At 44.3% G+C, this 16,420-nt stretch overlaps 1 protein-coding gene across 2 annotated transcripts; it reads left to right on the top strand.

Annotated features, from left to right (window-relative positions):
- Nucleotides 1-10,347: 10,347 nt before the first annotated feature.
- LOC109748429 (uncharacterized) lies at nucleotides 10,348-15,019 on the top strand. 2 transcript variants are annotated; one of them, XM_040387296.3, is made up of 7 exons: nucleotides 10,348-10,811; nucleotides 10,999-11,050; nucleotides 11,336-11,441; nucleotides 12,987-13,060; nucleotides 14,237-14,295; nucleotides 14,382-14,537; nucleotides 14,624-15,019. In XM_040387296.3, the coding sequence occupies exons 1-5, from the start codon at nucleotides 10,595-10,597 to the stop codon at nucleotides 14,238-14,240; spliced, it is 453 nt and encodes a 150-aa protein (XP_040243230.1). In that variant the 5' UTR covers nucleotides 10,348-10,594; the 3' UTR covers nucleotides 14,241-14,295; nucleotides 14,382-14,537; nucleotides 14,624-15,019. The 2 variants fall into 2 exon arrangements, 1 of the variants encoding a protein (XP_040243230.1); XR_005754670.3 differs by having other exon boundaries at nucleotides 10,368-10,811; nucleotides 10,895-11,050.
- Nucleotides 15,020-16,420: the final 1,401 nt, after the last annotated feature.

Below are 16,420 nucleotides of genomic sequence, written 5' to 3'. Positions count from 1 at the left end.
AGCCCAACAAAGAGAGGCATCACCTGGAAGCCAACTAAAAAGCCGCGATGGTGGCGAAGCAGCCTGCCTCCCACCAAGCTCTCAGGTCCTAGATGATCATGCTCACCACTCCAGCCGGATGTCTAGCTTGTATTGCTTCCAATTTGGTTAAATTGCATCTGCTTAGCTTACACTTATACCTTTGAATATGACATGCCTTTCTGCTTTTGGTACATACTAGTACATCTGTGTATTAACCATGTTCTTACATCAAACTAATGTTCTTGTGTATCCCTCATCAATCACTTATGACGAGGCAGTAAGGCAAGTGGATTACTCCTCATTTAAAGAATGCAGCGTCAACCTCCCGACATGATTCTCAAGAAACAGCAAGGCTAGATGAAGATAGTGAACGTAGCTCTGTAGTTGATTACCGCATTTCCCCTACACTAGAATCACAGGTGCTTGCTCTAACTTGGCAGTGTGATATGTGGTTGCATGTTGCATATGGTGTCTAGATTGTAATTCTTCCAATCTGGTTAAACTGCATGTGCTATTCTGCTTAGCTTATACATTATACATGTTAATGTGACATGCCTTCCTGTATTTAGTACATAGTACATCTGTCTATTAAGCATGTCCTTACATAAAACTATTGTTTTTTTTGTATCCCGCATCAATCAATATGATGAGACACCTTTAGTATATGCAGTGCGATATTAGTTGCATCTTTCATATGATTTATAGCATGCGCTGCTTCTAATTTGTTGAAATTCCATTTATGATGGGACGCTTTTAACTTGGCAGAGTCATATTGGTTGCATCTTTCATGTGGTGTCTAGCTTGCATTGCTTCTTATTTGTTGGAATGGTTTCTGCTTAGTTTACACAAACAGTTGTGAACTTGCCATGTCGTCCTGTTTTTCGTACATATTCCATCCTGGTATCATGTGTTTGCCTTACATCAAAGTAGTGATTGTCAGTATCATGCATGAATGAGTTATGAAGAGAGAATTTTATTGCTTTTTCTTATCGGTTTTACTTGACAATTCAAAATCAATAAAGCGGAAGGAAGTTAGCAAGGCAGCGGATAAAGGTGCTCCTTCCAAACGGAGGGCCTCTACAGTTTCTACTCCTCCATCCCCCCAAGATGATTTCCAAGACAACACATGCATAGACACTCAACGTAGCTGTGTTTATGATGAGCACGTCTCCCCTAGTGCACCATCACCGGTGCTCCCTCTAACTTGGCACTATTATATGTGGTTGCATGTTATGTGTGGTGTCTAGCTTGTATTGCTTCTAATATTGTTGAATTCCATCTGCTTACTTTACACATTATACTGAATAAGACACGTGTTCCTGTTTCTAGAACATACAATATCTGTCTATCACACCATGTTCTTACATCAAATTACTATTGTTGTGTAACCTGCGACAATCACTTATCATAAGACACGTTTGACTTCGGAGTGTGATACAGGTTACATCTCGCATTCTTTTCTAGCATGTACTACTAATTTGTTGAAATGGCACTTATGACGAGACAGTTTTAACTTGGTAGAGTGCTATTCGTTGCATCTTTCATATGGTGTCTAGCTTTCATTGCTTCTAATTTGTTGAAATGCCTTCTCCTTAGTTTACACATCATAAGCTGTGAATATGCAATGCTGTGAATATGCAATGGCACTAATGACGAGAGACCTTTAACTTGATAGTGTGATGTTGTTTGCATCTTGCATATGATTTATTTCTTGTACTACTTCACATTTGTTTAAACGGCATTTATGATGAGACACTGTTAACTTGGCAGAGCGATATTTGTAGCATCTTTCATATGGTGTCTACCTTCCATTGCATTGCTTCTAATTTAGTGAAATGTGTTCTGCTTAGTTTACGCATCATAGTTCTGGTTATCTCATGCCGTCCTGTTTTTCTTACATATTACATCCTCCTATCATGTGGTTGTCTAACATCAAAGTTCAGTTCGTCTGTATCACGCATAAATTTGTTCTGAAGAACTAAATTGTTATTCGCTTTCCTTGTCGGCTTGACTTAACATGGCACAGAGAAAGAGGAAGCAAGACAGAACGACAGCGAAAGGGAAGCGGAAGAATCCTGCAGATTCTGCTGGTACTGATGGCGCAATAGAAGGTCAAAGTCCAGCGGAAAATTGTACCGACAGGGTATCCCATGCTAAACGAGCTGCAGAACAAGCCAAACAAAAACTAATAGCTGCCACCAAACAAGCAGAGACAACCCTAGTTGTTGCAACACCTTCCACAGTACCACCAGCTGCACGATTTACTCGTTGGTCAACTCAGCTAGCAGCACGTTCCCAAGCTCCCTTGCCACCTGACACTACTTCTGAAGCACTCTTGACACAAGATGAGTTGGCAAGATCAGATGAACTTTGTGAGCTTCAACAGTAAGAAGGTAGTTGCTGGAGTCAAGTTACAGTTGCATGCTTCTTTATATGTAGTCTCACAGTTTGATGTACACTAACACTTCCTATGTTTGTTGTTGGACTAGCATCTAGGCGCAAGAGGAAACAAACATCAGGGATAATGCTCGATGGGTTAACTAAATCTAGAGGAGGAAGAATGGAGATCCGTTTTGAGGCAGGTTTAAAAAGGCCACGTGATGCTACAGAGTCAGCCAAGTTAGTATCAGAGGCAGCGGTTGCTGTTAGGTGTCATGTACGTATCCTCCCAACATGGATTCAGTACAGGAATGACAAAGACAAAACCCAGTTCAACACCTTCCTCGACCATTTATCTGTAAGTATGGTTATGTATGGAAACTAGTAATATCGTCTTGCTCTGTCCAATACTTTCTAGGTTGCTGATAATGAGACTCCCATAATTTTCAACAGATGAGGTTCAAGTTGGATAGCCAAGATTGACGGGGATATACCCCGCGGCGTAAACCGGCCGGAAGTATAACCCGGCCGGACTTCGCGGTTTATTTGAGATCCTGCTGACACTTGGTGATTCACTTGCGACCCGCCCTGACCTGGCGGTTTACGAGCAACCTGCCTGGACATTATAACTCACTGGTGACCCGGCGGGCGGGACAGACGGATGACAAGGCCCAAGGCCCAGAGGGCCGGTTTGTATTAATGGTGGGCCGGTTTAAGAGGAAAGGCGTGAAGAATATTACCTTACAAGGAGTTAAAGACCCGGACTTGTATCTGGTTTGTATTAGAGATAGACTAGTCCTAATCCTCATAGGACTCCACATGTAACCCGCCCCTTCAACATATATAAGGAGGGGCAGGGCTTCCCAAAGAGGGACAAGCAAAAAGAAAAAATATCCCTCGTGATGATAATGAGACCTAGCCACAAACATAGATGCAACAAGACAAGCTTGCACCCATGTTTTCAAGTCTGCTCTGCGACAGTATCGGTATAACTTGAGGAAAACTCACTTTGAAGGCAAGGCTAACAGTGAACTTGCCCAAACATCTCCAGTGGAAAATATATCTGATGAAGACTGGAGAGGCCTAGTTAAACACTGGTCTGATCCGAAGTATCAGGTACATTATATATATGTGATAAGATCACATGTTGAAGTCCTATTTACGCATGTGCCACACAAATCTATCTTCTTGTAGGTGAACTGTTCAAAGAACAAGGCCAACCGTACGAAAGTGAAATTCCAACAGACGACAGGATCTCGTAGCTATATTGCACACTGCGAGGCTCTTGGAATTAGCTGTTGTTTCACTCTTTTTGTTGTACCATATTATCAGATCTATATTGACTTGTTCCAAATGCAGAGGAAAGCCCGCAAGGACCAAAAAGTACCTGAACCAAATGCTGTGGAAATCTACAAGGACTGTCACACTAGCAAGAAGAAGGGCATGACTACACCAGTCAAAGCCATTGTTGTAAGTCCTTAATCCTCATGCCTTTTAACTACTACTTACTCTGACTTGTGCCTTGAACTGCATGGTTTGCAGCCAATGTCTATTACTCTTTTCAATTTTATACACAATTGTCTTAGCGTATCATTGCACCTTACAAGGTTTAAAAGAGAGGAGTGATGTTCCTTTGATCTTGACCTGTAATCTATTTCCGTGCCGGACTTGCCCACACAACGTTACAATTGCCTGTTTGTCTGTTCTCAGTTGTTTTGTGATATGAATGATTCATACTATGCTTACCGTATTATAAACTTCATCTCTTTATCCTTAGCCCTCAATACAATGTGAAGAAATAGACAATACATTACCGATGGTACATGGTCATATGTTTGGAACCTGGTTTTATTATGTACTTTGCAATAAAATACAACTATTATTTTACATGGGTTCACCAGAATAAGTTCTGTATATAGACCAAAGCTATTTCGTTTGGTTTTGCTGCCTCCTTAATATCTTCTGTTCTGGTACTACTAATGTAAAACCTCAACTTTTCAGCGAGCTATGGAAAAAAGGTGGAACTGCCACCTTCTGAAGGTGGCGAGGCAACTATAACCGCAATGTCAGCTCTTGCTGCAGTGGGTCAGTACCTGTCCACTAACAGTGCCAAAAGCACGTTCCTGTGTAATACTGGCTTGGTTGTTAAGGCAGTCTCGTCCAAACTGCCTCATGATCAAGATATGCAAGCTCAAAACAATGTTGTATCTGCGCTCCAGACACAAGTCCATTCCCTAACAGAGACCCTTTGTGAAACAAGGAGAGACATTGTTCGATGTTGTCAAGATATGCATGGTTTTGAAACCAGACTATCAGACATTTGCTATGTTGTTCAGGAGCCTAGGAGAACTGAAGGCGAAGGTTATGGTGCTCCATCGGACAATACAACATGAAAACGTATCAGTCAGGTCAAATGAACTGAGCTTCTGAACTTCTGGTGGTGCATTTATCTGCTAGACTGTTAACTTTTATGCCAACCTACCTTTTGTATAGTGTAGGGTGTTCCCTATATTTGCACTGGTGGCGAACTTTGATGCCCAGTGGATGTAATATGTGTAATAGCCGTGATAGCCTAGCGTAAGTTGCTTGCTTATTTATTTCCTTATTATCTTGTTTATTTGTTTTCTGTAGTCAGTGCAGTTCTTCCGCGGTTTGCTAGTGGCCGCAATAACCTATTTTTTAAAACTAGGCCACTTTAACCATGGGCTACATATTTACTGTAGTTAACATGGGCCTCCTACGGGCCGTAGAAACAATGGGCCTTCTAAGGGCCGTAGAAACAATGGGCCTTCTACGGGGCGTAGAAACAATGGGCCTTATACGGGCCGTAGACACAATGGGCCTTCTACGGGCCGTATCATCAATGGGCCTTCTACGGGCCGTATGATCGGTTGGCCAAACATGGGCCAATAACAGACCACATTATGGCCGTAAATGGGCTAGAGTTGAAATCGTCCGTTAATGGGCCGACCATAACGGGCCGTCGTTAATCGGCCGTATTTGATGACGCTATGAAAACAGCCCAACGTATTAACGGGCCACAAACGGGCCGACTGTAACCACGGGCTGAATTTGGCCCACAAGCAGAAAATGACGGTAACGGGCCGTAAGTAAACGAATGCTGGAAATGAGCCCAAGAATAAATGGGCCTTGAGAAGGCCGAAAGATAACATGGGCTGGAAACGGCCCAAATGAATAATGGGTTGTTAATGGGTATAAAGGGATACACTGTTCATTACGGGCCAGTTTTACCACAGGCCGTTAATGGGTATAAAGTGATACACTCTTCATTATGGGACAATTTTACCACGGGCCGTTAATGGGCCGAAGTTACTAAGGGTCTCATATGGGCCGAAAGACGTCATGGGCCATACATGGGTCGGAAGTTAAAACGGGCTGGAATTATATTGGACGACCCAGATGACGCTACTGGGCCTAATTCGGATAGGCCGTAAACGGGCCCTAGGTTAGCGGGCTGTAAATGGGTTATATGCGAACAGGTCGTTAACAGGCTTGCCGTCGGCCGGCCCGCCACCTTTTGACCAAGTCAAACGGGCCGGCCTTTTCACAGGAATGGGCCTCTGTTGGGCCGTGCCACGTGTCGACGTATCATAGGCGCTTTGGGTCCAATGAGTGGATGACATATGTCCCAACGGTGAGCCGACACGTGTTTCCTCCACCCAATGATGATTTTACACGTGGAAAATCCCCATTTGTCGGGGCTGTTAACGGGTTATCGGATCCAAAACCGGACCCGATAGCTTAACGGCTTTTCGTTACGGTGGATGCCACGTGTCGGTCACCCTTGATGCAAGCACTTCTGTGACGCGTGATTTATCGTCATGGAAGTGGACACTTCCGTGATGTTAATTTTGGTAATGTCATGGAACACTTCTACGACAGCACAGGTATGACTATCTTGATTCTGTCATAAATTTGTCATGGATGTACATGCATGACAGAAAACGTGACCTAGTGTGACAAACACGTATCATCACGGAAGTGTATTTTTTTTGTAGTGTGATATGCAGCGGAAGGTAGACTACACTAGACAAGCCATAGCAAGTAAGCAATGAAGTGAAAGCACGAAGACTATTAGCAGCTAGGTAGTAAGGATCAGGATGGAAGATAGTATGAAGCCAAACAACAACAGTCTTCACACAGTGAAGCCAATCAGATCATGCAAGCAGGCAATGACTTCACGAAGACAAACTGTAAGTAAAGAGAGGTAAGAGATAGAACCAGTTGCTTGGTGAGGACAAGGATTTGTTGGACCAGTTCCAGTTGCTGTGACAACTGTACGTCTGGTTAGGGAGGCTGAGATTTAACTCAGAAGACCGCGTATTCACCTTATTCCCCTTGAGCTAAGAACACTTAGTCCTCGCCCAATCACTCTGGTAAGTCTTCAAGGTAGACTTCCAAACCTTCACACACTTCGTTCACCGGCAATCCACAATGACTCTTGGATGCTCAGAACGCGACGCCTAACCGGCTGGAGGATTCACATTCCTCAAGTGTAATAAGTCTTCAGGTCACGCAGACAGAAAGACTTCAGTGATGCCTAACACTCTTTGGCTCTGGGTGTTTTGGGCTTTGTCCTTGCAAGGATCTCTCTCTCAAATGCTTCGGAGGTGGGTTACTCTCAAACGACAAAAGCCGTGCACTAACTCTGAGCAGCCACCAATTTATGGTGTAGGGGGTGGGCTATTTATAGCCAGGAGGCAACCCAACCTGATTTGTCTGAAATGACCCTGGGTCACTAAGGAACTGACACGTGTCCAACGTTCAGATTTCAAACACACGCGACAGCTTGACTTGGGCTACAAGTAAAGCTGACTCATCCAGCTCTGGATAAGATTTGCTCTCATTGTCTTTGCTTGAAGACATAGGATTTGGTTGAGCATCACTTCAGTCACTCTGACTTTGTTCACTTGGACCCCACTTAATAGTGCGGTGGTTCCTATGACTCAACAAAGAAGAAAAGGAAACTACAAAACAACTATGTCTTCGCACTCCATAGTCTTCACGTGAATGTCTTCTCGAGTCTTAATCTTTGTTGTGAATATCTTCACATACCACCATTGTCTTCAATGTCTTCACACATTTTTAGGGGTCATCTCCGGTAGGTAAACCAAATTAATGAGGGACTACTACCTGTGTTATCCTGCAATTCTCACAAACACATTAGTCCCTCAACCAAGTTTGCTTTTGGTGACTGATGACAAACTGGTTGAAGTTTTCAACGGGGATAAAAGTACGTGAAATTTTTAAGGGTTAGGGCATTGTCTTCATAAGTAGCAAAAGGCTCCCCCTGAAGATGTGCATATAAGTAGTTTGCTTTTGAATGCAAATGCACATGGAAGGTTTTGTTTTGTGGAGATCCTCTTCAACTTTTGAAGACAATTCATCATGCATATAGAGAAAAGACGAAGATAATGACATGCATAATGAAAAATGGACGTCCGTGGAATGACTTCATGCGGAATTTATCATCGCATCATAGAATAGCAGACAAAGTAGCAGACGACCATCAAGTTTAAGTGTTACAACCCAAAGAACCAAATGTATCAAAAGACGAGAGTTGTAAGCACTTGGCAAAATATAGCAACCACCCATATGGACCCGCTTGAAGACTATCAACTCATATGCTTCTCCCCCTTTTGTCAGTAAGGACCAAAAAGGTTTGAAGACATAGAGCATCTACTCGTTCCCATCAGGAGTAGATGAAGGTGCAGGGTCGACGTTGGATTCCGGTGGTGTAGAGGGGCCTGGTGTAGTGTCGAGACGCGGCGAAGTCATGGTTGGTGAAGTGGCATCGTCTTCTTCATCGACGACTCTCGCAACAACAGTTGCAGCCGAAGATGAATACTCCGAGTATTCTAAGGAAGGAGTACGACGCAGGACGGCATTCCGGGGAGGCGTGGAATCAAATTTGTAGCGCTCTGTGAAGCCATCTTAGCGAAGATCGTCTTCAGAGCTTAGCAATGTTAGACTCTTCCAAGACCTCCGACAGGCTTCATGTGATACGAATGCGTTCTTGGTGGCAAGATTGCGAATGCGATTAACATCCACCAAGAGGCTCTGCATCTGACGCTTTAGCCAGTCATGGTGTGTCGAGGATATACCCCGCGATGTAACCCACCGGATGTATGACCCGGTTGGAGCGTGGGGACTCACTCGTGACCTGCCCGGAGCTTAGTGATTCACAGATAACCCGCCCGATCTTGGCGACTCATTAGTAACCCGGCGGGCGGGTCAGATAGACAACAAGGCCCAAAACCCAGAAGGCCGGTTCACGTTATGATGGGCCGGTTTAAGAGGAAAGGGATGACGGATATTTCCTTTACGAGGAAGCAAGACCCGGACTTGTATTCAACTTGTAAGGGAAGATAGACTAGTCCTAATCCTACTAGGACTCTACATGTAACCTGCTCCTTCAACTTATATAAGGAGGGGCAGGGCACCCCAAGAGGGACAAGTAAGAAGCTCAATAATCTCTAGGGCTAGCCACAAACAGCAAGTAGGGTTGTTACCGGATGATGTTTCCCGGGGCCCAAAGCTGTCTAAACCCTTGTCTTGTGTTGCGTCTCTCGATTCCGCTCAACCCCTCTCAAGCTACCACATAGATGCGTTGGCCTCACGACTAAGTCCTCTCACTAGGACATCTGCCGTGACAATTCCACGACAGTTGGCGCCCACCGTGGGGCTCGCGCATGATGGTGTTGAGTTCTTGGTGGGATCTCTCCCAGGGATCGAGAATTTCGTGATTTTTCGGATGAAGAAGAGCCGGGTTGAAAAGATCTGCGTCAACTTCAGTTTATAATCTATGAGGTCTGAGAAAATTAAAATCTGTGTGTGCCCTCGCATGCAAGCAGGCGATCCGTCGTGGCCGGATCACTTTTTTCCTTCATCGTCGCGAGAAAGCCAAGTGCAAAGGGGGTTTTCATCTGTACGTATCGAAGTCATCAAATTGCGGTTGCTTTGTCTGATTCGCCGAGTCGCTGCTACCGCGTACAGGAGTCGTCGAGACCGTCACAGAAGCCAAATCGGTTTTTCCTTTTGTTAACTTTGATTGCTACATGCCCGCCCACAAGGAATCTACCAGGAAGAAAAAGCTACTACGTGAGTTCAACAAGTGAATTTAACTTATAAAGGACGCTAGGATAGCAGCCCCTCTCAGGCCATCCACGCGGCCAGCAATTGCAAATCGCGTCCAGTTTCACTTCGTTCCTTGCCTAGCCTCTATCCCTGACGGGCGGGCCCTGGGGTCGTGGGTCCGTCGATGGGGAGCCTATAGAGAGTCTCCTCTTTTCTTCCCCAATCTGCTGCCCCCTCTTCCTCCGACCCTCCCCCAATCCCTGCCTCCTCTCCTCCTTCCCGGTCCGTCGCCTCTCTGGTCGTCGTCCCGTCCCCAACTGGGCTGCCCATGTATGGCCACTGGACTGAGATCCAGTGCCTTTATCAAGTGAAGTCACGCTGCAACTTTACCCTACTAATCTCCATCCAATCCACATCCTACGGTTCAGATCACATAAGGGGAAAGGCTCTCAACACTTAGCAGTTTCAGGATAGCAGCAAACATCAATAAGCTGCAAACAACGATGCAGTGGCACTTGAACTCAGTTTTATTTGAACAGATTGAAACCCAAAAAATAAAGAACTGCAGATACTCATGAGCAGACTATAAAACAAAATTTGGTTTGGTTATACAGTAGTGCATTATGCAATCAAAGTGGAATAAATCAATTGCAGTTGACACTAAATCCAGTAGAACTTGATATTAAAAGGCTGCAGCGCATAATGTCCGAATGCTACAGCAATAAGTGTCAATGTTGAGTAATCATCTACACAAAAGCTATGCTGAAAACTGCTAAGTGTTGAGAGCCTTTCCTATGTGTGATCTGGACCGTAGGATGTGGATTGGATGGAGATTAGAAGGGTAAAGTTGCAGCGTGACTTCGCTTGATAAAGGCACTGGATCTCAGTCCGTCCATGGCCACTGCTCAGCGCAGCACCACCCCGTCCTCCCTCGTCAGCCGCCGCCGATCTTCTCGCTGGGGTGGAGCAGTAGGGGATCCCGCCAGATCCGACCTGCAGGCAAAGGGCGACGGCGGGGGCGCTTGATTCGATCCTGCGCCACAGGTCCGTGCAGGAGAGAGAGGAGGGAGAAAGAGAGAGCAAAGAGGAGTGGCTGATGACGAGAGGAGGGAGAAAGAGAGAGGAAATAGGAGAGGGAGGCTCGGCAGCGGACGGGACAGGGTCGCCGGCCGGTGTCGGCCTGCGCCGGCGAGTTCGCTCGCCCAGCTGCCAAATAGGGAAAGGCGACGGGACCGGCATTCGGGGCGGCGGCGGCGGCGGGACTGCAGGAACTGGCCGAGGTGATCCTCGTCAAACAAGCGGGCGGCAGCAAGGTATAGAAGCGGGCACCGTGTGATTTGTTATCTGTTGATTTCTCCTTTTGTCTGGTCTAATTTCGTGGTCAAAACAATGGCAGATTTCTTCATTGGTTGATTTGATTTGGGGCTGATTTTCCCCTGGATTCCTTCCTCTTATAGTTCCTTTCCAACTTGTTGTTCATGGCTTGCTTCCCAACCACAGGTGCTCCCCACGGTGAGGAACGGACGCGCTCAACGCCTTCCTTCCCAACCAGGTGCTCCTCTATCTCTCTCTGTGTTATGTGATGAATGTGTGGTAGTGGGAGTGGGATAGGGAGAGGTAAAGAGAGCAGATTCCAAATGCAATGGAAGGGAACTTTCAATCCAAGTTTAATTTTCATTGGGCATTCAAATTCTTAATTTGATCTTCTCAAATTTTTGGCTAGGTGTATAAACATACCTGCACATGTATATCTAATTGGATTGTTAGTTGAACATTTTCTCTAATGTACACCTCTGAAATTACTAATACGTGGGTTTCCTAAACATGATATTTGCAGATATGAGAAAGAAGAAATAGGACCAAGAAAATTAGTTGCTCATATATTCATGTGTCGTGCAGAGAAGAAACCGAATGGAGAACTTGGTATGCCGAGTAATGTGCAGGTAAAGAATTATCATCATAGCAAATAGAATCATCTGAATATTGTTTGGAGGATAACAATTCCTCAAACTGGCTCATTTAATTTAGACTGTACGCCCAGTTATTGTTGTCTTGGTTACTCCATTTGTTCAAACTACAAAATACATATTCTTTTCAGTCATGTATATTCGTACTGGCTTAACTAATTAATGAATTCATCAAATGCCCTTGCTTATGATAGTATCTCTTTGGCATTTTCCTCTGCATGCTTCTTTTCTAGGCTATATGTCTTTCCATACCCTGCTCTCCTTACTTATTTTATTATTAGTCGAATATAATATCAGATCACCTACCATCATTATTCTTTATTACAATCTCATAGGAAAGAAGTCTGATTAGTTGGGTATTCTTAGCTAGCATTCAAAATGGGATGCTGTGCTGCCATTAAATGAGCATAAATACAATGAGAAGGTGCACACAAAGTGGAGGCTTAGATTAATGCTTTAGAGTTTAGCCTGAATATAGCCAAGTAGTATTCTTACTAGGCTGCTGTTTAAGTACCTATGCAACAGTATCAGAGGGACGCAGCACCTAAAATATGTAGGGTTTGTAAGCTTGGAGCAAGAGTGCAATGGAAAATGTTTACTGTGTTCCATTAAAACAGGTAAGAAAGTAATATAGTTTGGGTGGATTGATTAGTTATAAAAAGTAGATGGTCCTTTGCTTGGATCTTTAGGTTTAGTCATTGCTTTTCTACTTCAAACTGACGAATTTATCTTCAGCTAAAAAAAAGACAGCGGGCTTGGTTAGCTTCAAGAAGAAAAATATTTCAAAACCGTGTAGCTATAGAGAAATATTCCATGTCTATTTCCCTGATTTCCAGTCCACTTTATGAAAGCCTGCTGTAACTGTTTGCGTAAGTGGTTGTATGATATGTTGAATATGCTGTGTCGGGCTAGACGGATATGTTTGCTTGTCTTTGGAAATATTCACCTGTTGTGTTCTGCATTGACCTTCATTTATATTGGCAGCTCTGTTCTTATTTGTCTCTGTTCTGATAGTTTTAGGTGAGAACAGAGTATTTATAGTTGTGACTTGCACTACAGGCTTTTCATAATTATTAATTCTTTAAATGTGACCGTGCCGCCGTGCTGACAGATATGTGTGCCTCAATTTAGTTGATGTGCCTACCGTGTTTCAGCCGTGTTGTAATCATAAATTGACAGGTGCTTGCTTCTATTAGTTAAAAACTTAAAATATCTTACATTAGGATGTACTGTGTTGTGCTTTCATGCAATTGTCTTGATTTAGACAGCAACTGAACCCAGTCACTGATTAGTAAAAGTAGTCATGAGATAAGGCACAGAAGAGTTGAGAGGGGCAGCCGTCGTATTTACGATGCATGAAAGTTGCTCATGATTCCATTCAAGTAATGGATATATAGTAGTTGCTAATTATATTTATACTGATTGCAAGCATAATTAGCCTATTGTCTATGTAGTTTGCTGATTATACACTCTTTCCGTTCGTGTTTCACCCTCCTAAGGCATTTGTTTTGTCTGCCGCAGGTTGCTTTTGTCCTCTCATCTGCTGTTTGGTCTTCGTCTATTGCTCTGCTGGCTCGTCATCACCTTGGTTGGAGGTTGTTCTTCGTCCTGCCATTTGTTCTTGTTAGAGCTAACTGAAAATATTTGTTCTCACCTATGCTAATGCCTTTCGGTTAAACTAGAAATTGTTTCATTGTTGGAAGCTTTCATCTGCATATATGCGTAAGGGGCTGTGTATTTATTTTGTTTCATTCATTTTTTGGTCTATTTATTTTGCACAGAAAACCATTTGTGGTATGCTTTGATGGGCCTTATTTAATACAGTACAGACAAAATTGGAAGTAGTAGCAAACCAGCCATAATTTTTTTGAGAGAACTATGCTAACCACAAGCAATGATGTACTCCTGTCATTTTGCCATGATATTGTAGCCCACTTCCAAGACTCTATGTACTAATGTTAGCTACTTGCTTCTTTAGCTGCTCTAATTAGGAACCAATTCTCTGTGTGGTTTATCCTCTTAAAATTGTTACTATTCACTTAGTGGGGGAGTGTAAGCAGTAGCTGATTTTAGAGAACACTACACACCAGAGCAGGAAGCCGAAGTCAGGAAGGAGAATGCATGTACCCTTGAGGACTGAAGAATGATGTTTAATCTTGCTTTTGTCTACGCTGCTATTCTTGGTTCAGATCCTTACCTTCGGTTCAGTTCCATGTAGTCTTATGGATAGATGGACAAGTTGGTGAAAACTGAAAACTACCGGATGGGTTAATTAATCGTTGTTGCCCCTAATTTTGTTAAAGCTTCATCAACACCTTACATTTGCTTGGTAGAAATTTAAACTGAACACCAACTTCATTTATGTTATACTCGGGTGATGGATTCCTTCAGATATACAAATTCCTCGAGCAAAGTTTACAATGCTTTTGTGCCACTTATGATATGCTTCACAATTTTTTTGTCTTTCCTTGTGGATCGTCCATTTGAACTAATATATATCAATGTAAATAACCTTACATTTCCTTCTCTTTCAATCGATTTAAGGTTCTCATATAGAATGATTACTAATGACCAGCTGCAGCCACCGCCTAATCTAACATTGTTGTACTCATGGCTTTTGGCAGCTGTGTATTCCATTTAGTTACCTTTGCCTAATGCGTCCTGATGCGAGGCATTCTTGTTGCCCTGTACACAGCTTTGCGTTGTATGATTGTTACTATTTCTCCCTGCGTTCTCTCCTTTGCATTGTCTGACTATTACATGATTAATAGATGAACACTCCTATATCGCAATGAAAGGCAAGGACAAGCTCCTGTGACTAAATACCTAGGTATTTCAATCATCCTTGTGCACTGCTATACCTTTCTTGCTTTGTCACTTTGGTAACACCTAATATAATTTTATGTTTAAATGCAGCAAATCACCGTGCCTAGGAACTCTCGTCGCAAGCTCTTCACTTCGCCTTCCAAAACCAAGGGAACTACATCATCTGCGGCTGTGCCTAAAGATCCTACCCAAACTGCAGAAACTGCTTTTGCTGGAGATGTTGTTGACCCTGCATCCAAAACAAATGTTAGCATCCATGTTCAATTCCACTCTTACCGTTTCCCCTTTTACGCATTCCTCAACTGACGAGCATCATTACCATGTCATGATAGGAAACTAAGCAAGATGCTGCTGCTGCAGCTACTGAAGATGTGAAGAATGTGCAATCTGATCAGACTAATCGAACATATAAACCCTGCTGGGCTACCTGCCCAGCGAGGGCACTTCCGTGCGCTGCTGCTTCAGGCCGTTTGATATTTTTACCGTACTGTGTTTTTTGATGCTGGCACTCAGTCAACCGGTCGTTCGTTTTGTACGTTGCTGGATGATTTTCTAATCACTTCATTTTTTTTCCAGCTGAGATCTGCTTGCAGTTTACTAAATTGTTACCAGACTTCAAATGTACTACCTAGCAGACTAGCAAGTGTATATGATGACTCCTTTTATCGTTGATGAAGGAATTGGGATTTCTTTAAGGGAAATGATAACAATGGTGTATGAAATGGTAAGGTAAATGGTGTTTTTTTTCCATTGTCATGTTTAATGGTATATTGGCATGAAGTCAGAGCAGCACCTGAAGACTACACAAGATAGTTTCTGGTGACCTTCAGTCTATATGTCCTAACCAACAGTAGCCACCTTTTGTTTCGTATCAATCGATCCAGCAAGATATGTATAGCCTTTAGATTTCCATTCGTGCATGTGATACTGCATGTACACTTAGATCTCATTACTGTCTTTGTGGTCAAAACAAAGTTTGTGATCACTTGTTCTACATATGTAATCAACCGCCCTTTTACTAATATTTTTAGAAGACTATTTATATATGTTTACACTGGTTAGAGAAAATCATGACATTGCCGGCAACAATTTTTTATTTCCATATGTTTCAATTTGTCTCTAAATATTTTTATGTGTACTCTTTCAATACCTGGCTTGCTCTCGCCCTTTGCGCCATTGGCGCAACGGGTCATCTAGTACCAAGGAAAGAAGAGATCGATCGGAGGCAAACTATCACCGCACGTCTTACAAGTCTTGGTCAATACGGATTCAGTTTTGGTCTCTGAGCCGCTATCATCGGACGGGCCTTCGACGGTCGCTCGGCTGCGGCCCCCGGTGCACCGGTGCTTCAACCCGCCGCCGGCTTAGCCGAGCTTCGCCGTTTCTGCTTGAGCCGCCCGTTTTCAGCTGCAGTGGGAGAGCCGCCGCACTACCGCGCCGCCAAGTCATCGTCGCCGTCGTGTACTTTTTTCCTTGAGCCGCCAGGGACTTGTTCCTGCCTTACCCGAGCTTCAAGCTGCCGTCGCCCAGGCCGCCCTTTGCTGTAGCACGCCGAGCCTGGACTCCGTTTCCGCCTTGAGACGCCCTGAGCAGCAGCTCCGTTGACCCGTCGACGCTGGCCGGCTGTGCCCGCTCGCCTCTGCTCGACTGTGCCGTCGGACCTTGCCATGCCGGAATCGCCTCGTATGTTTCCTCCACATGAAGAAAAAGCAATTCATCCACCAAGGATTAGTTAAGTGCTCACGTCAAAGATCAATTAAGGTACTACTTTTGTACTACTGTTCATCACACGAAGATGCACCTCAAGCCATGAGCCACCAGTGATCCACCGCGGCATCAATTGCCTCTGCTGCTTGCCTCAGCTGCGAGCCGCTCACGGCCGCCTTGCCTCAAACCGCTGTCGCGGTCCCCCGCTTCGCCGACTCACCATCGGGCCGGCCTGTTCCGAGTTGCCCTCGACCCCGCGGCCTGAACTCCAAGCCGCCCTCGACTCCAACCCTTCCTCGGCTGCTGCTGTGCCTCGAATTGCCAAGTCGCCTGCTGCCGCGTAATAGCTGGTAATATTGTTGTGAAAACTGAAACCAAAACCAGCTACTCCTACCACGAGTGCTAGTTGAAAGTACTGCTGC

Source organism: Aegilops tauschii, chromosome 1 (genome assembly GCF_002575655.3).
Source record: "Aegilops tauschii subsp. strangulata cultivar AL8/78 chromosome 1, Aet v6.0, whole genome shotgun sequence".
Taxonomy (NCBI): Eukaryota; Viridiplantae; Streptophyta; class Magnoliopsida; order Poales; family Poaceae; genus Aegilops; species Aegilops tauschii.
The sequence above is the reverse complement of the archived record's forward strand: the minus strand, read 5'-3'. Positions and strand labels throughout refer to the sequence as shown.

Bases quoted from the DNA above. Each gene is read 5' to 3' on its own strand.
- LOC109748429 (XM_040387296.3), top strand. From the start codon at position 10,595: ATGACGAGAGGAGGGAGAAAGAGAGAGGAAATAGGAGAGGGAGGCTCG. The intron at 11,051-11,335 runs GTGCTCCTCTAT...TGATATTTGCAG, and splicing joins ACGCCTTCCTTCCCAACCAG to ATATGAGAAAGAAGAAATAG. The intron at 11,442-12,986 runs GTAAAGAATTAT...TGTCTGCCGCAG, and splicing joins GTATGCCGAGTAATGTGCAG to GTTGCTTTTGTCCTCTCATC.